The sequence below is a fragment of the Equus asinus genome, chromosome 13 (genome assembly GCF_041296235.1).
Source record: "Equus asinus isolate D_3611 breed Donkey chromosome 13, EquAss-T2T_v2, whole genome shotgun sequence".
Lineage (NCBI taxonomy): Eukaryota > Metazoa > Chordata > Mammalia > Perissodactyla > Equidae > Equus > Equus asinus.
This window is the reverse complement of record NC_091802.1, coordinates 10,246,051-10,273,527: the sequence shown is the minus strand read 5'-3', so window position 1 is coordinate 10,273,527 and position 27,477 is coordinate 10,246,051. Positions and strand designations below refer to the sequence as shown.

General features: G+C 48.9%; 2 protein-coding genes across 3 annotated transcripts in view; both read right to left on the bottom strand.

The window, feature by feature from the left end:
* Positions 1-550: 550 nt before the first annotated feature.
* LOC123276468 (uncharacterized) lies at positions 551-3,133 on the bottom strand. Of its 2 annotated transcripts, XM_044746130.2 has the most exons (4): positions 2,796-3,133; positions 1,275-1,465; positions 939-1,094; positions 551-772 (listed from the first exon to the last, which is right to left on the bottom strand). In XM_044746130.2, exons 1-4 carry the CDS (start codon positions 2,988-2,990, stop codon positions 739-741), a joined length of 576 nt encoding a protein of 191 aa, XP_044602065.2. In that variant the 5' UTR covers positions 2,991-3,133; the 3' UTR covers positions 551-738. The 2 variants fall into 2 exon arrangements, with proteins under 2 accessions (XP_044602065.2, XP_044602064.2); XM_044746129.2 differs by lacking the exon at positions 551-772 and having other exon boundaries at positions 779-1,094; positions 2,796-3,126.
* Positions 3,134-4,464: 1,331 nt separating this feature from the next.
* The window catches only part of STX8 (syntaxin 8), a 242,006-nt gene continuing 218,993 nt past the window's right edge, over positions 4,465-27,477 (bottom strand). Inside the window, exon 8 of the mRNA XM_014864136.3 lies at positions 4,465-4,637. Within this exon, the coding sequence (XP_014719622.2) occupies positions 4,570-4,637 (68 nt within the window). The 3' untranslated portion in view covers positions 4,465-4,569. The remainder of the gene's footprint in view (positions 4,638-27,477) is intronic.

Below are 27,477 nucleotides of genomic sequence, written 5' to 3'. Positions count from 1 at the left end.
AAGTATACTGAGTCTGCTCAGTACTGGCCCAAGGTGGCTGGAAAAGTCCATCTAGAGACTGAAAGGCTGGGGCACAGGTGGCTGACTGGTCCCCATCAGGAACTCCAGGCCCAGTGCATCCAGTCAAAGACCCAGAGCCTGCTGGGCGAGAGCATCCGGGCTCTGCCACCTCCCGGAGACTCCCTCCCGGAGAGCTCCTCCCCCTCCTCCCAGAGACAGAGCCCTGGGATGGGGACGGCCTGTCCCGGCAGAGACACTCCCAGGTTTCAGATTTTGTCGAACAGACATCTCTTTCTATGTTCTTCTAAGACTAAATAAAGACATAAGAAATACGCCAAGAAAAACTGAGAGTGAAAGGATGAACAGAGCCAGTGAGAAATGCGGTATATGGACGAATTAACTCATAGTTTCATCAACGCGGGGCCTCAAGGAGACAGCAAGTCATTGCCGGAAAGAGGCAAACGCTTTTTGTTCCTGGCACGTGGTTGGAAGTCTGAAGGTGTAGGAAGCAATTAGAGGAAAGATGAGTTCTTGATCCTTTTTTTTTTTTAAAGATTTTATTTTTTTCCTTTTTCTCCCCAAAGCCCCCCAGTACATAGTTGTATATTCTTCGTTGTGGGTCCTTCTAGTTGTGGCATGTGGGACGCTGCCTCAGCGTGGTTTGATGAGCAGTGCCATGTCTGCACCCAGGATTCGAACCAACGAAACACTGGGCCGCCTGCAGCAGAGCGCGCGAACTTAACCACTCGGCCACGGGGCCAGCCCCTTGGTCCTTATTTTTAAAATAAAGGAGAAAAAACCTTTAACTTCAGCAGGGCTAGGTTAGAAAACCCAACTGGATCAAAGAGGACCTTGAGCCAGTGCACGCAAGGAGCTCTTGGGGTGAGCCCGAAGCCGCGGCCGCAGGGAGTGTGGGTTCGAAGGAAGCCGAGGCCCACCTTGCTGACGTGGAGGGAAACGCAGCCACAGGCCGCTGGCCGCGCTCGGACTGGTCAGGAGAGAGCCTGAGAGTCGGAGAAGCAGAGGGCTGTCGGGAAGTCTGCTGCAGCCTCGTGGAAGGCGAGTCCCAGGGATCCGCCGGGGCCCAGGCGGTCCTGAAAAGATCAGACTGTCTCGGGGCTGATGAAAACTAAGCTTTAGTTACAGTCATTAATAATAAGGAAGTTTCAACAGAACAAAAGTACCAGTTGTAACCAGCTATCTGGATTTCTTTATATGGTATCCAGACTTAAAATGCTTATAATTAATAAACAGTTAAGTCAAACAATACTTACACTGTTATTTTAATCAAGTTTATTTTCACTGAGAAAGCACCCAAGGTGATGGGTGCTGAGGCCAGTCTTGCTTCTTTATGCTCAGGGGAGGTCTTACTGCTCACACCACCGACTGAGTCAGAGCGTTGTGGGCCACCCAGGACCGCCATCCTGACATCTTTGAGGGGAGGACCAGGTCTTGCCAAACCAAGCTGGAAAATGCCACCTTTAGGTCAGCCACATTACTCTAGAGTGGGTCTTGATGCAACAGATTCCCAAAGTGGCTCGTCCCAGCCACTCGGGTATGCTTTGCCACACTCAGCCTGCCTTTCGGTTACGCGTGGGTGGGTGTCTCACGTGAGTAGCCCACCCCCAGGGTGCTAAGGGGGAGCCTTTCCTGTGAGCCTGCCTGCCCGGCACTGTCCCCCGCTCCAGCCAGGCCCTGCCCAAGGCTTGGACGGCAGGTCCTCACAGTCTAAGCTGGCCAGCTTTCACCCCCCCTCCCCTGCCTGTGGGTCCAGAGAAGTGAAGTCACTTGTCCAGGTCACCCAGCTAGCAGTGCTGGGCTGGGCCTAGAGCCCACTCAGTCAAAAGAACAGAAGCCGCTGTGTGCAGACATCGGCTCAGTGTTTGGCTTGCAAAGGCCTTTCCATGTGGCTGAGCCAGGACGCCGTGGCTCTGGTTCAAAGACGCCCCACGAGTTGCTGGGGCTCCGTGCTGAGCAAGTCAAGAGAAGGTAAGAAAGTCAAACAGACCCTCAGTGCCGCCTCCCATGGCCCCAAAGTGGGGGGCTCCCAGGAGACACTTTGTACAGATCTGGGGTTTCACACGACAAGACTAGAAGCCGTGGCTCTGCAGATTCTTGATCTTCCATCGGGCGATCCGTTAGCAACCCCTCCCCCCTTCAAGGAAGATGCTTCCCAGGTGCCTTACCACCCAAAAGCCCTTGGCCCCCCGTCCAGCATGGCCCCTCTGCTTCAGGAACACACCCGTCTTGAAACGAGCCTACTTCCATATCCTCTGCGTCACTTCGCAATCCAGGCCCCTGACAGCATCATGGTCCCTGACAGCATGACTCATGCTCACAGCTGGCCCTGCTCCTTGCCCTCTCATCCCGTGGCCACCTCTCATCTAAACGTGGCCCCAGCCATTCTGGTAAATCCGCTGCCAAGGCTCACCCTTCCAAGGCCTAGCCCTGGTCTGCGTGTTGGCAGCCTGTGGAGGTGAGCAGGAAGCAGGGTCCAGACACACAGGAGCGCCTCCGATCTGCCTCGGCCCGCTCTCCCATCCTCACATGAGTGTGCTCTGCTGAAAGCACGCGACAGAACCCCCGAGCCTCGGCCGTGGAGACCTTCTGGCCCACTGGGTTTAGACTTGGGCTAAAGGAGGAATCCTCTCCGGCGGAGCCGAGCAGTGTGCTGTGTGCTCACACATGCTAACTCACCTGTCTTCACGGCGATCCTCGGAGGCAGGAACTAGTCTTTCCATTTTCTAGATGAGGAAACAGAAGCACAGAAAGGGCACCTTGCCTTGCTCACATACCTGGTAAGTGGTGTGGTCGTCACCTGGTTCAGGCTCTCTGCCTTCTGGGCACTTCCTGGGCCCCTTGTGGTGGAGCAGGGCCAGTGAACTGTGAGCAGAGGCCACGGGTTCCCTTCTGGGCGGAACATTCCGCTGCGGGTATGCAGGCTTCCACAGTCCCCTCTGCCCCTGCCAGAGCCCCAGCGGCCAGCCCATCAGCCCGGGTTCTGGAGTGCGGAGCCGTCATCAGCGCCCGTGGTGACCTGCGTGACCACGCAGCAGGAGAAGACACCTATGTCTGGATGGGTCCGGCTGCTCCGATCTGGGGCGTGTGAACGCAGCACGTCCTGTCCGTTCTGCTGATACAGAGCAGGGTCCAAGTGTGAGCCCGGGCGGGTCCAGGGCTAGATGGCCTCTCATGGGAGAGAAGCGTGTGTCACTGCCACACAACTCCACATGGAAGCAGGACTGCTCAGGCGGGGCCCTGAAGTAACCCAGTCCCTCTAGGGAAGAGCCCCTGGGAAGAGGGCTGCCCGCCCTCTGCAGCGATTTACGACTTACCAAGCAGAGGAAGCCATTCCCCCATGACTGAAGGCCGCACGGCAGCCCCCAGGTCTTTCCAGGACCCCAGAGGCTTAGGTCCCAGGAAACAATGCTGCGCCAGGCTGCATCACAATGCTCCTGTGTCTGTCCACAGGCCCTCTTGAGGGCAGTCACCCGTAGTATCAGGGAAATCCACAGGAGACCCTCAGGACTCCCCTCCCACAGGCCCGTTCTCTCCTCTTCCTCAGAGAAATCTTGTGCTTTGCGAACTGCCCCATCACCCACCTTCGTTCTTTCCCCTCTAGCTATGGAGGGCCCAGCAAGGCCACCGGCCCAGCCTGCTTTCTGCACAGAGAGGACAGTGGGCCCTCTGCCCTCCTGACCCAGAAGTCACTGACGCTCCCGTGGGCCTGGCAGCCTTTGCAGGCCTTCCCCACCTGTCTTCCCTTTTCCATACATGCACACACACACACAGGCACTGCATACATGCACACACGGGGGTGACAGCCAGTTTAGGAGTCAAACACAGGCACTTCTCTGGACCTTTCTCTGGACCCTAAACAGTACTTTCCAGCCTGATCACTCCCCACCCCACCTCATCCAACAGACTTGATTCTGGCTGCTTAGAAAGGTGTTTCAGCCTTGGAAAATGGGTTTACTATCCCTGAGGAAATGAAAAAGATTGTGCTTCCAGGTCTGAAGGCAGTTCCCATGGCAGAGTTCAGGAATATTTCTCAGCAACGGCAGCAAGCACCACTAGGAGCGGGATTGGGCAGAATGGCAATCACACACCCAGATGTGTGCCTGTGTGGCCACCCCTCCCACACGGCCCTCGTGTCCCTTCTTCTCCGTGCCTGGACGCACATGACCTTGGCTGTTCACTTGTTTCTCACCCGGGCATGTGACCTCCCCAAGGAGCCCAGACATTCGAGGTTACAAACTGCTTGGTGGCCCCCAGGACGCCCAGCACACTGTGGGGGGCTGGAATCCCTTGGCAGCCATGGGGCCGTGACCACCTGAGGAGCCTTGGGCTAGCACCAAAATGACCACGGCAGACACCCAAAGGGCCACACTGGGCCCGATGCTCCAGGCGGCTCTCCAGAGCGGTCAGGCTAACTGCCTTTGCTGAAGCAACGCACATGGAGAGTTCAGAGCTTTGCGGGAATTTATTGAGAGCAGCTTTCGTGTACCAAAAGGGCACTGAACTTTCTCCATCCTTGGCAGGGCACGGCTGGGGGTCCCTTTATCGCCACTACTTGGTAGGCCAGACTGCGACGACCACAATAGCCACGAGCAGCAATAAAATCACCAGAATCATCCCTGAAAAACAGAAGCAGAAAAGACCCCTTTAAGATCCACACCAGAAAAGCGCTCCATATCCTATTTGGTATCTTCGGAGAGGACGGTGGACGCAGCTCCTCAGTATGTCCGTGCCGAGCCTTCTGTTTGAGGTGTGTGTGTGCGCGCGCGCGTGCGTGCGTGCCTGTGTGTGTGTGCGTGGCTCCGGGGCACTGCTGCTGCACAACTCTGGCTTTGCAGGCTGGTGGGTGCAGAAGCGCGGGGCTCTAGGCAAACCGGAGATGGCCCTCCCACCTCGACTGCGGGGGACCTGGGTGGGGCCTTGCCACTCAGCCCGGGACGGGGAGGGTGCGCGCGCAGCCCCTAGCCCAGCTTCTCCCCGTAGCTTGGCCCTGTTTTCTGCCTGCATTGATGAGGCATCGATAAAGCAAAGGGCTTCCGCGTTTACAAAGAAATCTTAACTCTAGATCTGCTTTCTCCGCCATCCACATGGCTTTGCCTTTTCTTCTTATGCCCGATACTTAGTCACCCACCTGTACAACCAGCCAATAGAGGGACTTTCTCTTCATATATAGTTTTTGTACCACTATTTTCGAGTTTTATGTCTTCAGATTCTTGGCTGGGGAACACAAAGGAGGGCACTAGCCCTCGCAGCCGGTCTGCTCCCTGCGTCCAGCTCTGCGGTCAACCCGCCCCACCTCCGAGCTCCCGCATCTCCCTTATTGCTGCCCGTTCCTTCCACTGACGCTGACGAGGCGGCCGTCACTCAGCGAGTTCACCGCCTCCTACTCCACTTACCCGGATGTAAAGAGCGCTCACCATGGCCGTGGGACCGCCGCTACGAAGGAAGCACTCAATAAACCTTTGCTCACGCAAGGTCCCCGAGCTACTGAGGCCCGAGAGGGAAGTGAGGAGCAGATGAGATGAAGCCTGTGAAAATGCCCTCCAAAGTAACAAGTGAGTCAGACGCACAGGATGCTGTGGTGGTTTGGCCACCAGGACTACCCTCCTCAGACTGAGGACCCGTTTGAGGAAAAGTCAGACTCCCAGGAGTTCACCAACTTATTCTCTTACAGGAAGCCATTAACATATTATTGATCTTATTAGCTAGATAACCGCTGGCCATGATAGGCTATTTAAATTTCAATTAATTAAAATTAAAGTCAAAAATTCCGTTTCTCACTTGCACTAACCATATTTCAAGTGCTTAAAAGCCACATGTGGCCAATGGCTACCATATTGGATGGAGACAATAAAGAACATTTCCATCATCATAGAAAGTTCCATTGGACAGAAGTGACACAGAGTGTGGAGTTTCAATAATTTTATTAACCGCTGCATCCCCCGCTTCTGTGACAGTGCCTGGCGTGGAGACTCAATACATATTTGTTGAATAAATGAATGAATGGCTGTTCAATGTCTTTTCAACACTCACTCTACACTTGGATAGCTTCCCACAGCAAGAATTCTGCTTTCCCTTCTTCTTGAGTTGGTTTTGTTAAGCTACATTTTGCTGGGAAACTGCCCATTTTTTGAGTATTCAAAAGTATTGGCATAAAACTGTTCATTATATTCTCTCATAATTTAAACACTATGCTGTATCTGTGTCCTTTTCATTGCTAACGCCACTTAGTTGTGCATTCTTCTTCTTGACTAGCTTTGCCACAAGTGTGCCTCTTTTTATTAATCTTTTCCATGAACAAGTTTTGACTTTGTTGATCATCTCTTGTTTATTAATTTTCACATTTTTATTAATCATAATATTCATAGACTTTCTTTGGATATACTTTCTTGTTCTTTCTCTAACTTCTTGAATTGAAAGTTAGCTCATTCATTTTCCATCTTTCTTCTAAATATCACCCTTCTAAAGCTACAAGTTTTGATAGGAAATAATTTCATTGTTGTTAGTTTCTAAATTCTAAATATTTAAAAATGTTCATCAATTTCTTCTTTGTCCCCATAATTATTTAGAAGTATGTTTTAAAATTTCCAATTTATATTGAAGTATGCTTATCAAAATACATATTTTTTAAGTTCTGAGATAATACAGGCACTATACTTTGATGTGAAAATATCTGTGATTTCCATTGGTGACAGTCACAAGCACGAGCAATACCGCTGTGGCTTGTTGCCTACTTTCTTAATTGAAGAAAACGCTAAATCTCAATTAGAGGTTAGTGAAAATAAGAATGAAATTTGCTTTCCCATCCAAGTTCCCTAAATTCTAGCCACAGATCTCCAGGGTTCAATATCATTCAGGTAGTGTAAATTTTAAACCCAACCCATGTAAACACACCCTGTCCATGGTTTTAGATACTGAGGAACCTTCTTTGTCATCTCCCTGTGACAGTGGGTGAATTTTTTCTAATACCCCCTCTTTCTCTGATGATCCAATCTTTCGAGAGTGTCCCCTCTCAGGGACCTAAGATTTTTTCCTCCTGTCTTCATGTGGACATAAACCCAAGCTCTACATCAGGAGTGGGCAAACTCTGGCCCACAGGCCCAGTCTGGCTGGTGGTCTGTTTTTTGTACAACCCATGAGCCAAGAAGCGTGTTTTATATTTTCAGTGTTGTCAAAAAAGAAGAAGATGTGACACACCGTCTGTGGTCTGCAACGCCTAACCTATTTCCTGTCTGGCCCTTTCACGGGATTTTGCCGACCCTGCTCGACATCACTACGGCTGATAACGCCCCAGCAGCCGCATCCGTTCGTTTGCTTAGGTTCTGGTTGCCAGTTCTCTCTCCATTTCTTTCATCTGGGGATTTCCTTTCTTCCTTGTAAACTCAGCTCTGCATTAACATTCAGGGGGTTTTGTAACATTTGATCTAGCATTTCGAGATGCTCGTCATAAGGTGTGTGTGAGTGGATATCATCTCTGTCCATCTTCTTGCCAGAACCAGAAAACAGATCTCCTTTTTATTCATTTCTGCCTCCAGAAGCATCTTCAGGTTGACCAAAAGCTTCAGCTGGGCAGGAATCCCACTACTTCCTGGCTGGGGTGAGAGGTTTACCTTGTGCAATACCAGGAAATATAATGGCAATGGAGGAAGCGGACAGACTGAGGCAGAGCGCGCAGGCAACTGCCAGGCCGGAGCCTCGGCTGACCCGAGAGACGGGAAGGAGCTGTTTCTGAGGAGCGAAGGCAGATGATGAGCGGTGTTTCAGGAAGTACTCTCACGGATGTTCAGGCGGGATCAGAGCTGGGAGAGCAGTTGAGACCAAGAAGCTCCTTGTGCAGCAAGCGTTTCAGACCGAGGCTGCAATGGCCCAAAGGAGAGGCCAATAAGTGACCTTGAATTTTCAAATCAGGGCGATTGTGAGAAGAACAGAACAAGGATGAGAACAAAGAAATAAGGAACAATAACCGGCTGGGAAGAAGAAACCAGCCATCCGGGTTTAGTTTATTTACACGAAGCTTGCAGTCCAAGGGAAGACGCCTCAAGGTGTCAGTAGTTACCACCATCTCCTCCTTGGGCCACTGTGCTGGAGTGACCTGCTGCTCACTTTACCCAATCCACTCTCCACAACTGAGCTGGACTGGAAAGCAGATCAGGTTACTTCTGGGCTTAAAGCTGTCTGATGGCTTAAAGTGAAACCCGAACTCTTCATGGTGGCCTAGAAGGTTCTGTGCAGTCTGGCCCCTGCCCCTGAAGCCACACTCTGGACCTGTGCTCCAGCCATCCTGGCCTTTGGTTCCTCCAACAAGCCACGCTCCTTCCTGCCTCCTGGCCTTTACACATGCTGTCCTTTCTCTGCCCAGAGAGCACTGCCCGCTCTTGGCCTAGTTAATCCCTACTCGCCCTCCAAAACTCAGCATGTGTCACTTCCTTCTTGACCTCAGATTGACTGTGCTCTCACTGTCCCCTCTGGGTCTCTGTAGTGACCCTTCTTAAATCATGATTTAGGTCCTCAGCTAGTTACCCTCTGTCTCTGCCCTGGCACATGAGCACCTACGATACGGACTCTGCCTGCCTCGTTCCCCACCATGTCCCTGGTACCTGGACCAGAGCCTGCTCACAAAAGAGGCACAACACATCCTTTTGTATATAAATGAATAAATGTATTGAATGTCTGGGAGGGACAAGAAGAGCCAATACAAAAGAAATAGAAGGAACAGTCAACAGGGAGAGAGAAGCTGAAAAAATGTGTCAAGGATGCCAAGAAAAGAGAAAATTCAAAAGGTGGTTAACAGTAGTCTACAAACACTGGGAGGCACCAGGAGGACAGGGAGAAGCTCCTGGCTCTGGAGACCTTTACTGTGTCCGCAGAAGGGCGGGGGTGCCTGTTGGGACTGTATTAATACCTGGTTCCTCTTTAAGCTGCTAATCATTCTACTACAGAAACTGAATTATACAAATTGGGCCATAGTAAAGGAATGACAGGGTACGCAATACCCGTGAAAGACGCAGATGCACTTCAGCTCCTGACAGCACAGGTACTAACTTGATAATATGTGATAAACTGGGTGCTTGTCCAAAGATGAAAAGGGGTACGTCGAGAGCAACGACAAATAAGACTTTTACATTTCAAACAGGGTTCCTGTGGGGAGGAAATTTTCAACAGGTTTAAGTAAACTGGTGTGCACCTAAGGGTCAAGCAAGGAAGTCATTTTAAGATGGCAAGTGACGGTGATAAGCAAGAGCCAGCTGCAGCCTTTTGGATTCTTTTCGTCAAAGAGAAGGTATTTGCTGCTTATCGCTGTGAGCCTTTCTCTTTACGAAGCCCGGCTTTCCTGGAATGTGATGGCAGCGCTGGCATCCTTCTCTCCTCTGAAGGACATTGTGGAAAGAGTAACCAAGGGCCTTTTTAAAGCAAGGGAGCTAAGCCATGCCATACATGGAACATTCACGCACGCCAGGTTCTGTACTGACTGCAGTGGGTGAATCGCCTCGCTTAATTCTCAGCTATAGAGAACTCTCGACTCCAATTCATCGACAAAGAAGCTGAGGGTCCCGAAGGCTGACTCTCTTCCCGAAGCCCTACCACTGGTAAGAGGAAGAGCTGGAAATGGAATCCAGGTGGGACCGACCCCTTGGCCCAGACTCAACCTCCCTCTGCACCAGGGGGCCTGTCTGGGGGGATCCTGACTCCTGACAGCGTGGGGTTTATCAGGGAGAAAGGCCCAGACTTTGGGCTAAAAAACTGGGATAAAGAGCTTCTTCTCTCTTTTTTTCTTCTTCTCCTCCCTTTCTCCTTCTTTTACCTTTTTATGGTGGAAAAATTTAAACAAATACAACAGTAGACAAAATACTGTAGTGACCTGCAATGAACCCATCACTCAGCTTTAACAAGGATCGATTCATGGCTAACCTGCTTTTATCGCTACCCTCACCTGCTCCCTGTCCCCAGTGTATTATTTTGAAATGAATCTCAGACATATTTCATCTACAATTACTTCAGTAAGTATCACTAAAAGATAAGGCATCATTAAAAAAAGCCCACCACCACACAGAAGCTGTGCTATTTCTTAAAGACGGGGGCAGTAAAGACCCTCCGACACTCCAGACGCAGGAAAGTGGTCCCAGCTAGAGGACGCAGGAGACCATCCCGCCGGATGGCCACGGGGAGAATCTGCACAGTGTTCAGCCACGTGTGAGAGAGAACCTCTTTCTCTTGCCTCAGAGTAGTGCTCCAACCTCAGGGGGGCTAGTCATCCATCCCCCAGCTGAGGAAATGTTTGACATTTCAGAACGAGGAAAGACAGTTGAACTTCTGGGGACCTGCCAACTTCTTAAACAATGAATGCTCTTTGCCCCCAACCCTAGCGCAAAAACACCTGGCGCGGCTCCTGACAACGGGATCATTTCCTCCGCGCCTCACTCAGCTCCGCGCCTGGCACTGCTGGCACCTGGCAAGGCCGTTTCCTCCCAGTGCCCAGTGCCCCTTTCAGGGCAGGCAGGGGATGCCAGAGTTACAAGAGTGGAAAAAAAGGTCCATTTCCTTTGGTCAGTTTACCAGATGAGTATTACTCACCCACTTACAATATTTACAAGTCCAGCTCATGGCAATTAAAAAAAGATGTAAGAAAACAAACTCCTTTTCAAACTGGGAAAGGATATGAAACACGGCCTCTCAGAACAGTGTTGTGTTTTCTGAAGATTGTTCATCTGGATTAATGGTCCATGTTTTTTTCCAGTGAAACACTGGAAACCTGCAAATTACGGAGGCTGTGCTGCCAACACCCCTGCCACAGCTGAGCCAGGTAACAGCACCGAGCTCTTGCTGACAAGGAGGGGGACGAGGAGAGTGCGGAGTCCGTGAGAGGGAGCGCAGACCCCCGGACCTGCCCTCTCCCCCCAGCTGCGGGGAAAGGTGGAGACAAGCATGGTGGGAGAGCAGGGGGCACGGAGCAGTGAGGGGGCGGGAGGCAGGGGGATATGAAGGGCAATTTTATCTGGAAGTCCTTTTATTTGGTTTTGTTTATCACAGGAAAGCCACACTGGCTGCCTGTTATTGTTGGTTGTTTTAAACCAAAATATATAATCCCTTACTCTCTGCCTTGTTCTTCACCCTGGAAGAGTTAGGGCCAAGAAACACCCCTTCCACAGCTAACAACCTCGAAAGATCCAGAGGACATTTACGAAAGGCTGCAGGTCTGGGGGCTTTTCTCCAGCCCATCAGTGGGTGACATTTGCTTATGTATTAGCCAGTTGGTTCTCACTAATCAAACAGAATTTTCGCAGCAGACTCCTGAGCTGAGGTGGGGAATAAGCAAGAGAAAAGACAAAACTGGAATATTTGTTTTCAAAAGTTCATGTAAATGTTCCCTTTAATCCCATTACTGGGCAAATAAGCTAAGAAAAGGGGAGCTGCCACGCAGAGAAGGTGAACATATTGACATTGTGATCTCAGACTGAGCGGCTGGGGAGCTGCGGGTGCCCTCGAGGTCACCCCTCGGCCTAGGCTGCCCTGTGTGCCCTGCTCGTGGCCGCAGGGTATGGGTGGGGGCTGCCCTCTTCCGACCAGCCCAGAAGCTCAGCAGGTAGGGAAGGCCGTCCTGGGGGCTTGGGTCTGCCCGAGTGGTGGGGGTGGTGGGAGAGGGCGCCTATGGCCTCTGCTCTCTCCCCTCTTGAACCTATGTCCCCCATGGTCCCACATTTCACTCTCCCCGCCCTGTGCTCTCCTTCACACACTGAGCAAAGCCAAAGTCTTCACTGATGTGCTGAGTTCGGTCTGCTCTCCTCAGGCATCAGCCCGTCCCTCCAGGCTCTCGTGGCCCTGTTGGTGGGTGAACCTCCCTCTGCAGTGCCAGCGGGCTCCCCGGCCTCCTCAACAGACCTTCCAGCCTCTCTCCCCGCCTGCTTACACCCTCGTCCCTTCCTCACCCGACCCCAGGACCCAGCTGCTGACTGCTCGGCCGGGCCTCCACCTCCTCCAGGAAGACTGCTCAGTCCACCAGACCGCGCGTCCCCTGGAGTCCGAGAAGCATCTACAGCCAGGTCAATGCTCTCAAACGACTGTCCTTCATCTGTCAATTCTTATTTATTACTATTTCTTTCCTTAAGTCACAGGATTTCCGACAACAGGGACCACAGAGTCTGACGTGGTGGCAGGGTGCTGGTTTGGGGGGTCAGGGACACTTGACTTCAAACCTGCCACTTCCGACTTCATAGGCTTGCTGTGAGGATTCAGTAAGATGAAGTGCATAAAACTTCTAGAACATACCTGGCACTCCCTAAATGGCAGCTATGATGACAATAATTTTTGCTCCTTATATAACCCTTTGCCTAAGAATGGTGCCTTGTGTACAGCAGATGCGCCATAAGCATCCTGTGAGAGAGCTGGCCTCTCAGTTGAACAACAGAAATGAAACATCATTCACTCCACAAGAGGAGGAAGAGGTGCAAAACCAGAGGAACACCTGGGTGGCATTTAGTTTAGAAACGGAGAGCCCAGCTCTAGCCGAGGCCCCGCGGAGATGACGGGTGTCCAGGCGAGGCTGGAAGTTCAGAGTGGAACATCTGGCAGCATCCGTTTCGGTGATTAGCCACAGGAAGGGCAGCTGTGCTGGGCGAGACGCTGGCTGAAGTCAAAGGCAAGCAGAGCACAGCCAAGTGGACACCAGGTGAGAGAAGCTGTGAAAACCGAAATGTGAAAGGCCTTTGAGGAAGGGAAGGTCAGGGCAGGGGCAGACGCTGAGGATGGGGTCACGGGCGAGAGAAGAAGGTTAAGAGAAACCCCCAGGGGCACCTAGAAGACGCGCAGGAAGCCTGAGGGAGCTGTGGAGTTGGGCCCTGCACCATGACATATTCAACAATGTGGGACAGAGAGGGCCTCAGAGGCTGGCGAGCCTGGGCACTCTAGCTATGGCAGCACGAATGATAATGACAATGACGATGAAAATGATAGCAGCAGCGAAACATGAATAGAAGTAAAAAACAAGAGTTACTCTTGTGCCATGAAGTACACACGCTCAGAAAGTTTTACCGTGCTCAAGCCCCATATTATCCCCACCATGAGGCAATGAGGCTAATAGAGCAACAATTTTCCCCAGTTTACGGGTGAGAAAATGGGGCTCAGAGGTTAACCACCCCACAATGCCTTTAGGCCAACCCTGTGAAGGCAGGAGGCCAAGAGCAGGACTGGCTTCGGGCAAATGGCCACCTTCTCTGGGAAGGAGCATTGTGGAGCTCAGCCTGACTCAGGCAGCTGGGGTTGAGGGGGAGAGGAAGCAACCTGGGCAGGCCTCGGAAGTCCTGCCAGAGAAGGTGGAAACCCACTGTGACACAGAAGTGACAGCGCAACTCCTCAAAGAAATACATTAGAAAGCAAAGCTAGGGCCTGGAATCCGCCTGTGTTTTGGTTCTGACTGAAAACAAAGAAAACTTGAACTAAACAGATCTCAACTTTATCTCGGCTTTATGTGATGCGGACCGAACGTGTCTGTGACTGTGTTTGTGTCTCTGCCTTTCGACAAGATGACAGTCTAGGAACACAGCATGGGGGAAAGAGGCAGGGTTTGCCAACTCCAGCCTGGCCCCTTGCTAGCCTAAGGGAGCAAGTTACCCAACACCTCAGGGCTAACGAGGGATGACGCCCGTTTCCCAAAGCTGCAGGAGGATTAGGCGACATTTCATAATGGCCAAGGGCATGGCACACAGCCGCTAACTCAACACTGGCTCCATTCTGAAAAGTACAAGCTTCTTGAAGGTAAGAACTGTGGTCTTCTCTGATGTGACTGGCCCAGTGTCCCCGGAGTGTGTCTGGATTTGTGCTGAGGTGACATGGGGAGGAGAGAGGCACCCTCCTTACATTGGCAACCCCCCACCCACACCCCCGTCTCCTGAAGGCCCAGGACATCTGGAAAAAATTCACCTCCCCAGTCCCTGGGCTGGCACCCCATTTCTATGCAGACAAGAGGTAATGCTCTTCATGAATAGAAAAACTTGAAAAAAATCAACTCGAAAGAGAAGGTAGCCGACTGTGGGAGAAGAGAGTGGTGGAGAGAGAGACATCTGGGGGCCAGAGAGTGAGAGCATGCTCAGCAGGAATCAGGGGAAGGTGACCTGAGAGGAGTGGGGGTTGGGATGAGGAAAGAAAAAGGACTTGCCCAGAAACAGGAAATTAAAAGGAATTAAGACTGCAAGAGACAGGGCAGAGGAGCTGGGTGGAGGCCTAGAAAAAGGCAGGTTCCTGGGGTCTGGGCTCTGGGATCCGGGGAAGGAAGGCCTCAGTCACAGCCACAGGCTGCGGTGAGGCCGACACTTGGTCAACAGACCCAATGTGAGAGCTCATCGCAGCAGCCCAGGGCAGTCAGACCTGCAGCAGAGTGGGAAGACCTGTTGGTCAAGCTGTTGCGATGGGTAAGAGGAGCTGAGATAGCTGGATTCGCTCACAGCAGAAACGAACCCAACAAGTGTTTACTGAGCGCCTAGTGTGGGCCAGGTCCAACGGGGGCAAAGATCCTCCCGGCCCCATGATAGCGGCAGACAAGCAACCCATCCCCTCCTCCTCAAAGCAAAACAAAAAACCTCTGCAGATGACACCGTTCCTCAGAGGGAGTGTGTGAAAACTCAGCCATTACTGTTGCTTCCCGCACAGAAAGTGCCGGCTAGCTTCTAGGCCCCATCTGTGTTCTTAAAGTGTTCTTCATTTCCCTTCCCTGAAATAAGTTCAGCCCAGCGATCGCCACAATTCAACAGCAGAATTCAATTGTAAATAGATAATCCTTCATATCAGCAATCAAAAGCAGCTTATTAGGAGTTGTCAAGTCAATAATTTAATGCCTATTCTCTGGCGCATCAATATTTGCCAAGAAATATCCCCTCGTTGTGCCGCGTGTTACCCCTGGGAATGTGAAGCTGTCTGGAGTCTGGCAGAAATTCAAGTGTCTTTGAAATGACAGTCAGGAACTCTGTTATGGATATCTTGTTTTGACAATTCCCTCCTGACTAAGTGTCAAAAGATTTCTGGATGGCTCCAGTCAGGCTGTGGATCCACCACTACAAACACCTTCCTTTTGCTGTATGGACTGGGAACATCACCTGGCATCAATTAGGGAGAGCGGGCAAGGCGACAGGAGGACGCCATGGCCAGAGTTCTAACTCAGGTACGGAAAGGCAGAGCAGAGAGGCCACCAAGAGAATGCTTTTTCAATACATCACATGCTTATCCATCTGATTTTTTTTTTAAGCAAATCATTTGGCCAAGATGCCAAAGGCTACTGGGTGGCAGATCTGAACTGAGTCTCTGAGTTCCAAACCTCAGAAGAACATATTTGTTGGGGCGGGGGAGGGAGAAGAGGTTGGCAGTAGCCATGTCTGTTCACCTTGACCCTGCCTCTACAGACACAGCTCATGGGGCCAGCGGTGGAGCCCCAGTGGGGCCAGTCAGGCTCTCTCCTCTGGGAATTTGGGATTCTGGACTGCGCAGAGCTGGGGCTCAGTTACAGGAATGATGACACTGGAGAAGGGTGATCCACAAACTGGGTCCTGAAGATCCCAGCACGCACCTTTGTTCCAACTCTTCCTGAGAACTCGCTGGCTCAAATATTCCTTAGATTGTCACAAATAATGCAACATCATTCCAATACATTCCATGTTCTTTAACTTAAATGCCAGTCATTGCTTCTTAACATGCAACCAAGATCTTTCACTAAAGATCCCATCAGCAAAAATAACTATTTGTCTCTAATGATTTGGAAAAACATGAGAGTAACATGAGAACACTTTCGTGTTACTGGTCCAGTGCTGAAAGGACAGTCCAAAGGTGCTGCTCCTGAGAGCGGACAGTCCAAAGGTGCTGCTCCTCAGAGCAGACAGTCTGTGTTGCATCTAGCACCTACTCTGAATGGGACGAGGTCCCAACTGAAATAGCTGTCACCATTAAGAGGCCTTCTCAGATACCCAACTCTTCTCTTTTGCAGCCACATATCCTATTATTTTACAGTATTCTTTGACTAATGTTATAGATTGACTAACGTTGTAGATATATAATGTTATAGATGTCTTGAAGAGTCAAAGTGGATAAGAGATGTGCTCAAGTTCTCCGGCAAGAGGTATATGGAGCACAGATCAGTGCAGGAGAGCTCCCCTCTGTAAACAAAGCTAACAAGAACTCCTTGGAGGGGTGAATTAGTTGCTTGGAGACTTCCCTCTTGGGGATCCCTCTTCCCCCAGGGCACACCACGTAGGGGCCCATCGGGTGTCTGGGTCAAGCAGGTCCCAGGTGAATGCACATTGTTCCTGCCACCACAGTGCTTCTAATAAGAGCCACACCTGCCACCCTGAGTGGTGCTAGGCACTTTATATACATTACACAGACTACACATTGAGATGGTCAATAAATGTTTCATCAACAAATGAAACAGAAGGTCCTGACTCCTGACGTCGTTAGGAAAGCAAAAGCAATACTGATATCCTCGGGTTTCTGTATCACTACTGGACTTTAATTTATTTAACAAATATTGATTGAGCATGTACGGGTGCCAAGCACTGTTCTGGGCACTGGTGATACAGCAGTGAACAAGACAGACGAAGATCCTTGACCTCATTATGTTGCTATTTGTGTGTGTGTGTGTGTGTTTGTATGTGTGGGTGTGTTGAAGGGTGCAGAGGGTGAAGACAGACAAAACCCAAAATAAGTAAATCATGTAGTGTGCTTGAAAGTGGTAAGTACTTTAAAGAAAAATACAGCTCATCTCTTCCTATTGTGTATGGTAGGAGGTAGCTCAAAGGCATTGATCCCCTTTCCCTCAGGTTCTAGAAATGTGTAAGGGGGAAGGAGTGTTAATACTTTCCAGAAACCCGTCATCCCACAGTGGGATCTGGAAACATACTGCGGGTAAGGTTAGGGTGCCTTCCTACACGGCACCAGGAAACTGCCATCCTTGAATGTTAATAATATGTCAGCTTAGAAATAACACATTACGAAAGTTTGCTGGAATGAAGGGTGATGTAATGACAACTGGAAACAGAAAAGGGACTTATTATGGAGTGTAGGAAAAGGCGAGTTGGAGAGGAAGAACTTGTCAATGGGCACCCAGCACTTTCCAGGGCAGGGTACCCTGGCCAGCGAACTCTGGTACCTGCCTGGTCTGTGGGGTCGTGGGGTCTAATACGAAGCAAGAAGCAGTATGCTGCTCCCTGGACAGCGGCTATTCCTCAGATGGCCTGTTGTGACAGTTCTGTGCCCAAATGAAAAGAAGTGTGCTTCTTAAACTGATGGCTGCTGCCTTTATTAGGAGCCCTTTCACTTTATAATAGTGCTGGCCACCAGCTGGTTGCTGAAATTGAAAAGGAGGCCAGGTTGTGGTGGTAGAAGTCAGATGAAATAGTAGACACAAGCTGTCACCAAAAGTTTGGAAGAAACTGGGGAAATGCATTTCACTTAAAGTGGCGCCTGCTAGCACCAGTTCTGGTGTTTTGGGTAGAGGATAACTCTGTCATTTCAGAGGCCATATCTGCCCCCACCTAGTCTCAGCATTCCTTTGGCCTCCAAGGTGACACGGACTATAGATAACCAAGAGCCACAGTGGGGAGGGCGGGAGAAAGATGACCGTTAGGAGCTGTGGGAGAAAAGAAAAATAAGGGCTGGAGAGAGCAGCCAGACGTGGTCCTTTCCTTTTAAGAGCTGCCTTTTCCCAAATAACCAGAACATATGTCATGATTACTCAGTTTGGCTGTGAAGCCTGTCCCCATGGTTGAGGCTGAAAAATTAGCTCTACTGTGTTCAAGAGGTCACCCCTGTTTTCAAGTGGTCACCGTTAAGTGATCTGAAACTCTCTGGCCCACTAGCTTCTAGCACCGTGTGTCACTTGCCAACTGTGCAGCAAAATGACAGGACAAAAGCGTATGAAGGCAGGCGTGAACACAAGGGTTCCCTCTTTGGGAGGCCGTACAGCGTGGCAACTAGAGTTGCACCGTGGGCTGAGAAACCAGCTGGCTTGTGTTCAAATCACAGCTCGGCCATCTGGGTCAGGGACCTAATCCTCTAAGCCTAAATCAGGAGAACACTAACCCTCAGCTCCCAGAGTGGTCATGGAGACAAAAAGAGGTACAAAGTTTAGCGCTGAGCACACTACCTGGGCGCATGGCATGTTCTCGACCGACATTAGCTGCTACTATGACCTACTGGAAATTGTTCTTGCTATAACAGTGGCATTCACAATCACCAATCTTTGGACAGAAGATGCTTTGACCTGTGCCCCATCTGTGGTCACCTTAAGTCCTCACTGCTGCCCAGACCCGCCTGCTGCACACCACAGGAGGAAGGCCCTCTGAGAAGCCCGCCAGCCTCCTGCCCTGAGCGTGACTCCCAGCGCAGCCAAATATGGCTGCCACACTTTTCCCGAAAATCTTCTCTCTCTCACTCGTCAAAGACTCTATCATGAAAACAGATTTTGAAATTTACGTTCATGCAAAATTCTCCAAGTCTGTATGCCAGGATGTATAAAAACACCTAAATTAGGAGCACTTCAATAAAATGCAATTCCTATTTGTCCTGTCAGAGGGATGTGTATCGCCTACCCAGAGTGCCCCATGGTCTCTTTAGGCCCTGGAACACTAATTCAGCGACACTGCTGCAGAGAGATGCTGGGCTGCCGTGATGGAGCGAAAACTACCCAGCACACTGGTCAGCTGCTAACTGCTCATTAGGAGCAGGAAGAGAGCCCTCAGAATTGTTGGCCCCGTGAGTGTCACCAAGATTGGTAGAGTGAGAACAAAAAAAGAGACTTGGAAGCTGCTCTGCGCTGTGTCGTGGGCCTCTTCCAAAAGCAGCATCGGACTTGCAGTTGGATCTAGGAAATACGCAGGAGCAACAGGGACAGGCTGCAGAGCTCTCATACCAAATGCATGGTACCACCACAGGGTATTCACACTGTGGAGTGAACGCTCCCTTTGTCATGCAGAATGCTGCAATGATGTCACTTCCGTTCAGTACTATTCTCAAGCACTTTTCCCCACCCTCAAAGACATCCTTCTATGGAGAGCATATCATCTGAGCATCCACAGAACTTGACCTTCGCAGAGAGTGGCTGCCACTTTCAGTAGTGGCAACTGTCAGTGCAGCAGCAAACGGTGGGTATCCCTAAGTGAAAACTTAGAGTGGAAACCAGTGCCCCCCAAGCCCCATGCAGCTCTGACATTGTGCCCAGACTCAACAATGTCACCGATGAACCTACTGAAAGCAAATGGACAAGACCCCGAGCCATCCATTCTAGAATATGGCCAGCCTGAAAACTGGTGAGCAAGGATTCTCTTGGCAAGAAGGGCACAGAGAAGTATTTGAGGCCCAAGGATTCACGGTAGCAGAGCCGAAAGACTGGGAAACGGCTGATTCTGAGGGAACCAGACTGGAGAACTGTCACAAGAAGTGTGGCGTATGTCACTTTCTAGGCTGAGGCAACCCAGGCAGAAGTCTGTCTCCTCTCCCTTTCTCTGAAGGTGGCCAGTGTGTGAGGGGCTTAAACAGACCATAAAAATAGAGTCACAGAAAGGCACGCTGATGACCACAATGTGTGGTGCCATGTGTGGTGTCACAATGTGAGTGTCGTGGGTCACACATTAGCCTGTTTGAGCCAATCCCAGATATTTGCTTATCACGTGCCATGCACAAAAACACATAATATCTGCCTTTCCAATGCTTGCTGTTAGTGCAAATAATAAAAGGTGTTTGAGGGTAATACTAAAATGATGTCATGACTTCTCCTTATCCACTCTCCTGAAAAAAGTAGAACAGACAATTCAAAATGTCAGATTTGGCTTTGAGATATTTATTGGCTTACATTAAACATGGTCTGTCAGATGTTTCAGAAATCATTTCAAAGCAAAATAAAAAAAGCTGAATGATGACACATTCCCAATGCAACGGTCCAGATTTCCCACCTTGGCCCCTCACTCTCAGCTCGCCGTGCTCTCTCACACTCTGAGCCTTGGCAGGGATCGCTCACACGCCTCAGAGCCCTCTGCCGGCTCCCACCCAGCCAGCACTGGCTTTAGGCCTCGCCTCAGAACACTCCCTCCCCCGTGCCCAAGGCAGTCTTTCCTAGGCTTCTTCTGCATCCTGAACACAGACTTGACAGAAATTGACGTAGTACTTGAGTAAATTAACCATCGATTAGGTTCCTGGCTTACCTTCCCTCACAGTGTGTAAATTCTTTGAAAGGGCAGACCATGCATTTCCATGGCTGTGTCTCAGTGTGTTATCCACAGGGGCATATAACACACACTCAATACGTACTTGTGTTTTGGTTGACTGGATAGCTGCTCGTCGTTTAGACTCAAATAGTGTCTAAATAGTTTAGACTCAAATAGTGATATTAAGAGTCAGGAGTATGGATTTCAAATGATGTTTTTGTCACTCGGTGGTAGTTAATGTGGAGATATTCTAGCAGCCAGAAAGGTACTTGGCACATAGTAACTGCTCAGTAATTCAATATGTGTCAAATGAATGAATGAATGAATGAGTATAAAGTATCAATAAAACCGGTTATTAAGGAGTATTGGTTCTACAGAACTCTATACAGTTGCTACTGCCAAACTCAAAATCAATATATCGCCCATTAGTGGTTAACGATCTCAATAAAAAATTCTAGGAAAACATATTCTGTATGCATCTTTCAAGTAAATGAAGAGTGTGAAATTTTAGTGAAATGTTGGGATTTTACCAGACGCCTGTGGTTTCTTTTGAACACAGATGATTTAGACTCGGAGTTTTCAGCCAAGCGGACCCTCTTTGTATTGAATTGAACAGTCCAGCTCACTTTTCATTCATTCCCTGTAACTTTTTATCACCCTCTATTCGCAGACATCCTGAGAAGGAAATTACCAAAAATTACCTAACAATAGAAATGCTACGTTTGTTTAGAGCAGTGCTACTCACAGCGAGATGGCAGGAGCAGCAGCATTACTCAGAGCTGGCCAGAAATGCCACCTCAAGAGGCCCACCTCCCCGCTACAGAGCCTGAGTCTCAGGTGGGCCCTAGGAGGCTGAGGTGAGCAAGCCGTCCACGTGATTCTTCTGGTGCTGAAGCTTGAGAACCACTGGTTTAGTGGTTAGGATCGAAAGCTCACTGGAAGCTCTCCACATCATAAACCAAATATCCTTTGTGAACATGACAGGAAGAGCTGTGGCTTTCTCTGAGCACTACGAAGATAATGGGTTGGGGGTCCCCAGTTGGTAGGAAGGCCATTGTCCTGGGACAAAGCAGGCACCCAATGACTGTCCCTGCTGATGACACAGCCTTGTGAGGAAGTGGAGCAGCCTGGGATGTGTTCAACACACAAAACTCATTTGCCGTCACAATTCACTCCAGTCCCACACCAATATCACCTTGGCCTCATTTCCTCTTGACAAAAACAGTTCTGTTCTGAGGAGGCCTGCGAGACCAGAGCAGCAGCTGGAGGGCACAAAAGACTGTTCTGGCTTAGAATAGAGAGAGGCTCAAAGAATCACCCCCACTGGATCGCCAGACTCTTCTATTTAGCATCAGGTTGACCCAGATGGCCTTAGCTGCTAAGGAACTCTGACCCTTCTTCTTCCTCACAAAATCCTAAGGAAAGGCCCAGAAGAGGAAGAAGAACCTGTGATGAGAACTACACAGCAGGAAGAAGCTGGTATGATTTCAGCTTCAAATGCAATTGCTGGATGCAATACGCAGTGTGATATTTATTTCCCTGCATCAGGGGTCCTGATCTTAGATAACATTTTGTTTTTCTAGTGCACCCAAAGAATGAAGATTCAGGGTGCTGAAGCACTGGGTGCAAAATAAGTCAAAAGGAGGTACTTTCTCACTCACACACAGCTAGCCACAGCTGCCTGTCATCCCAGAGGGTACCCCAGAGCTAGCACGCTGGTGAGCTGGTTTTAAAGCATGGACGGACTCTGTTAACGGCTTTCTTCGAGCAAAGTGGGTGAGGAAATGAGAGAGGGAATGCCTAGTGATTAGTTCCTTATGGTCCTTACATTCTTGAAGTATACTCTTTACACCCGCTGGAACACTTCTGCATTCTTGATAGCAGGACTGTAATATAAGTGCTTTCCTTTCAGAGCACTGTCTTTTATTGACACACTAAAATATCCTAGGAGCGAGCTTTGCCTTCCTTCTCTCCTCACGCCCCTCCTTCACCACAGCCACGCTCTCCATGTCGTTCCTTGTTCTCTTTCTAAGAATGCAATAAACATTTCAGCACAATCTTTTCAATCCACATTATTTATAATATTATGAACATCCATCGAGCCTGGCTAGAATGGTAAGTAATAAATCAAACTTAACAACAACAAAAAAGGAAGGGGGAAAAAATCACCCTTTGGCTAGGCTAAAGCCTGAGACGTTTCATTCCCCAAAGGGTTTAGTTATGTTAGGAAAAGTGAGATGGGGATGAGACTCAAGGTTTAGAATGACATAGAGTCAGGAACTCAAATCTATAGGCATAATCATAACTTTGTATAAATCTCAAACAAACTTACCTCTCAGGGGTGTCATGAGGATAAATGAGATACGTGGGAAGTACTCTGAGTGCCTCAATTAAAAGCAACTGTAGCCCAGTTCTCCTTTCTGGGTCCAAAAGGTCATCTTGGAAGGAAGAGGCTAAGAGCCCTCCTCCTCTCCTGGAGCTCAGTCCCTGCTATTTAACAGCCCCTCTACAGGTCCACATTTGGTGGGTGAGCCCTGAAGCGGGGCTCTGGGGCAGAGCTGGGCAGGCAGTATGCTTATGGCAGCCTGACCACTATGTTCCGGCTCCAGTGGCCACCCTCAGTGGCGGACCCTTTCCCCACTCCCACCCAGGACCATGCCAGGCCACCCACAGCCAAAGGTCTCCCTACAGAACGATTCTGCTCCCGCCTGGGGGTGGGAAGCAGAACTTGTCCCACACCCATACTGCGTGGCGCTATGCAGGTTTATATAGTCTGACTTTCTCCTCACAAAGAATCTGGCTCAAGAGCTTGCTGATGATTTCAAAATTTATCTAAACAAATGTGGAGGCCAGCATAGGCTATTGGCTAATTGCATAATTGGCCTGAGGCCTTTCTGCTTTGGCGATTTCCCCCTCATTCCGAATCTCACACTGGAAATCCAAGCTGCTCAGCCTGGCCACGGAGCAGACGTGTGTTTACGTGGCTAGACCTCAACTTAGCGGCGCTGCTGGTGTATAGTCTGACATGCTCGGCAATCTGCTCTAAGAGGTCCCTTCTGACAGTTTCCTGGATACGAGGTGCTGCTGCTTTTCCATTCCTGTTGAATGGTACTGAATATATGATTAGAGTCACTGAATCATAACCCCTCTTTTTATCATTACAGTCTCAAGTTGGTTCTGGGGAAGTGACCATAACTGGTTGGTCACAGACTTGTCTACAAGAAAGTCAGGCAAGAAAATAACTTTTCTTATTAAAATTGTCAAACTTGCCAAATAATCTAGATTTAGCACTCTACCATTTTGCATTTCAACCTAATTTGGTCTTGTTATAGGATGGATATGTCTTCCTGTTCAGATTTGTCACCTGCTTGCTGCATTGGGTAGCAGTAAGATCTTGGCCAACATTCTAGAAGGGATTTGATACTAGCTTTGCTTTGTTCATCACTTCTACCAGTAAGTGCCCCAAAAAAGTAATTTCTGGATGATAACCACATGTTTAAACAAAGTCTTCCAAAATACAACAATTTCTTTATAATGTACCGAGGTCATAGGAACCACCCAAATCTTCATTACTTGACTATTCCAGTTAATGGGCCGTTTACAACTTCCATTCCTTTGCTTCTGATGACACAGACATCCTCTCTCCTCCAGCCCACCAGCACTGAGTGGTTTACCCAGACTCTTGTGTCTCTTCCTCAATAAATCTCCACTCTCACTCCAAGTACCCCTGGAGACATCTTTCCCATAGCTCTTACCTTCTAGGCTGAACTCGTTTACCCTTGGAACTTCCTCCGTTACTCCTAACTAAAGGGCGGGCCCAGCTGATGCAGGAGACCGCCACCACTCTCCGCCTCTTCCCTGGTCATTCCACCTTTCCCACAGTGAGCCATTTACATATGCTGTCATATTGTCTTCACTCATATAGTGACAGGGACACATAAGGAATGCTTAAGTCCATGACTTTAGAGCCAGACTGCTTGGGTTTAAATCCTGGCTACCCCACTTCCCATCTGTGTGATTATGGGCAAGCTACTTAACCTATCTGGGTGTCACCTGTAAAACAAGGATAACAGTAGTAAATATAATGTACTGGGAATGTTTACAACTGACACAGTAAGTGCTCAATAAATACTCCCTTTTCTTATTTTTAAGGCTTTACCAGACATGTTTGATGGTGTGCCTACAGCCTCTTCAAATGGGACCTGTTTTGACCAAAGCTCTGGTTAAGGGGTGAGCCAAGGCAGCTGTGGTTTATAACCCATGATCCAACCCATCAAGTCAAGGTGACTCGGGCATCCAAAGGGAGGTCAGCCAATCCACAGGCTGGCCTGCAGCCTCTGACCTATTTTAGCCCAGCACGTCGAAGCCAACTTGGGTAAATATTCTTTTCTCTGGAGTTGAACTAGAAAATAAGGAGCAATGCAAGCTTCCCAGGTTGGCCCTACTTCCTAACAATGGTAACGTGTTCTTAGAACAAACACGCCTTTACTGTAATAATGTGAGTGACTCTCTGGGTTTCCCCCCCAACCAAAAGGTCCCCCAAAGAACAAAAGTTTAATTAATACATCTCATGCTACAGATATATGCACTTTAAGCAAAGGACAGATTTTGACTAAAGGAATAAATTCCTAATTGCAAAATTTTGGGCCATCAGTAAGATGGCAAGGTTTTCTACCATTTCCAAAAATAGAGTTTTAAGGCCATCAATGAGCTATCTAAGACATGAACAAAATTCATTTTAGTCAGAGTTACCTTTTAACATCCACCCCCATTTTAAATCTAGTTTCTGTATGTCTGTAGGTTTAATTAGGATGAAAGTCTTCGTGACTTAAGGCGAGTAAAGAGCAAACTCTTCTCTCATTAACTTCCTTGTAACTCTGGAGAATGTCCCTACCACTATTTCTCAGATGAGAAATCCCGAAGCTTTCTGGAGCACAGGGTGCGGGTGGAGGTATAGGAGAAAGAACAGCTGGAAATGGCAATGGTGACGGTTAGCTGGAACAGAACTGAATGGCTCCTGATGGGGTCTAGGCTGAGCAGAGAGAAGAGAAGCCAGTCATCCTCCATCCATCACTAACCCACTCTGTGTCAGGGACCATTTTAGATGCTGCGAATACAACAGTGGGCAAGACGGACATGACACCTGGCCCAAAGGAATTTACATGCTAATAGGGGAGACAGACATTCAAATAACCACACAATGAAATAATTACAAATCATGGATAGGTGCTAAGGAAACACACAAGGTGCTATGATAAGAACTACGTTAATGGAGTGGTCAGATACGGCCTTCTGTGGAGGTGGTAAGTGGGAACCTAAAAGTTAAGGATTCAGTCACAAGAAAAGCTGGGCAAAACCCATTCCAGCTGGAGAGAGCAGTAAGCACAGAACACTTGGGGGTTTCACAGAATGGGAAGAGAGCCAGTGTGGCTAGAACTGGCCAATGAGAAGGAGAAAAATCAAGATGAGGTAGGTGAGAGAGCCAGGGGCTAAGTTCTGCAGGGCCTCGGAGGCCAATGGCAAGGAGCTGGATTTTATTCAGGTACAAGGGGAGCCATTGATGGGTTTAAGCAGGTAGCAGCAATATCTCATTTATGTTACACAGTCATTTATGCCACTGGGTGGAGACTGGACTGGAGGGTACAGTCTCTGGGGACAAGTACTGTCAACACGACCTTTTTGAGAAACTATCACAGCATCCAGACAAGAGGGTGAGGTGGAATGGGGTGGGAACAGTGAAGATGGAAGGATCTGAAGTGCATTTTAAAAGAGAATTACCAGGGCTTCCTTTTGGATAAGAAAGGGGGCTGTGGTGTGATAGGAGAGGAGGCAAGATTTCTACCTTGAATAACTGGGTCAATGGGGTGCCATTTTTGAAATGGAGAAAACTAGGGGGTTCTGTATATACTGCAGAGGGATTTAAGCTGAGATTTCAAATAAGCAGTTGGACACACAGTATAAATCTAGAGCTCAGAGGAAGAACCATGGGAGGTGAGGGGAGCAGCAGGGATGGGAGAGGAGCAGCAGCAAGAGGAGGTTGGGACAGAGTGGGTGGAGGGAGAGGACTTCTGAGACCAGGCCGAGGGCTGGTGAAGGGAGACTGACAGGGAAGTCTCTGGCTCTGCCACTATCTGATGAGGACAGCAGCAGCACCAACTACAGCTAGCATTTACTGAGGGTCTGCTGTGCGCCAAGCACTGTCCTCACTCATTGTCTTATATACACCATCTCCAATCCCCATAATAATCCTGCAAACCGCTATTATCATGATGATGATGAAGACGATAATGATAGAGGCACCTGAAGCTCAGAAAAGTTAAGCAATTTATCTAAAGTTTCAAAGCTCTTCAGTATTAGACTTGGGATTTGAACCTAAGGTGACTAACTCCAATGGTCACAGTCATAAAGAGTTTACAATAACGTCAAGACTGTATGTAAGTACAAAAAGACCCAAGAATACCAACAACGCAACTTCCAAACCCTCTCTGCCTCCACAGCCAGTTAGACTAAACTGCTATGAACTTCTCATGTCTTCCCCGCCACAGCACAAGGAGTGTCAACAGGTCTCCCTTTTGCTGCCCAAGTCAACCCCTTTCTTAACTGAAGCAAAGCCCAGCCACATCTATTCCTTGGTTTCCCTTCCAGAACTACAGGAGACAAAATTATTACCTGCAGATCATGAGAATGCCTAGCCTGGAAATAACAAAATAATCAACAGAAAATCTATTTGAACTAAAATAAAGAGGCTAAGTAACAAATACATTGATAAATTCCAACCCTTTTCTTATAAACCAGTGATAATCCAATTAGAAAAGATGATGGAAAAGTTTATTGATAACGAGACTAATGAACAGAGAACAAAGGAAGCAATAAAAATGAACAGGACTGATATTTTGAAAATTCCAGAACTTTACTGAGGGACATAAAGGAAAATCTGCACAAAGGGAGAGACAGACCATACTCCTGGATGGGAAGATTCAGTACTGTGTGCATGATGGTTCTCTCCAAATTACCATGAACATTTAATTCAGTTATGATAAAAATAGCAACAGGATGTCTCAGGATATTGCCAAATTATTGTGAGGCAACAAGGACTATTTCCATTTTGCAGATAAGGAAACTAAGGCTTAGAGAGGAGAAGAGAGTGGAATCTATTCCAAAGAAATTAATGTGGAGGCAGAAAACAATACTTACATGCTGTCTGCTGCAGAGGGGTGTGTGTGTGTGTGTGTGTGTGTGTGTGTGCGTGCAGGAGGTAAGGAGGAGGTGAGTTCCCAGACGG

Excerpts from the sequence above, each read along its gene's own strand:
- LOC123276468 (XM_044746129.2), bottom strand. The coding sequence starts at position 2,990 with ATGGGCTGGCCGCTGGGGCTCTGGCAGGGGCAGAGGGGACTGTGGAAG. Across the intron at positions 1,466-2,795 it reads ACGACCACACCACTTACCAG|CTTGGTTTGGCAAGACCTGG; the intron begins GTATGTGAGCAA and ends GGCATTTTCCAG. Across the intron at positions 1,095-1,274 it reads AACTTGATTAAAATAACAGT|GACCGCCTGGGCCCCGGCGG; the intron begins GTAAGTATTGTT and ends TGATCTTTTCAG.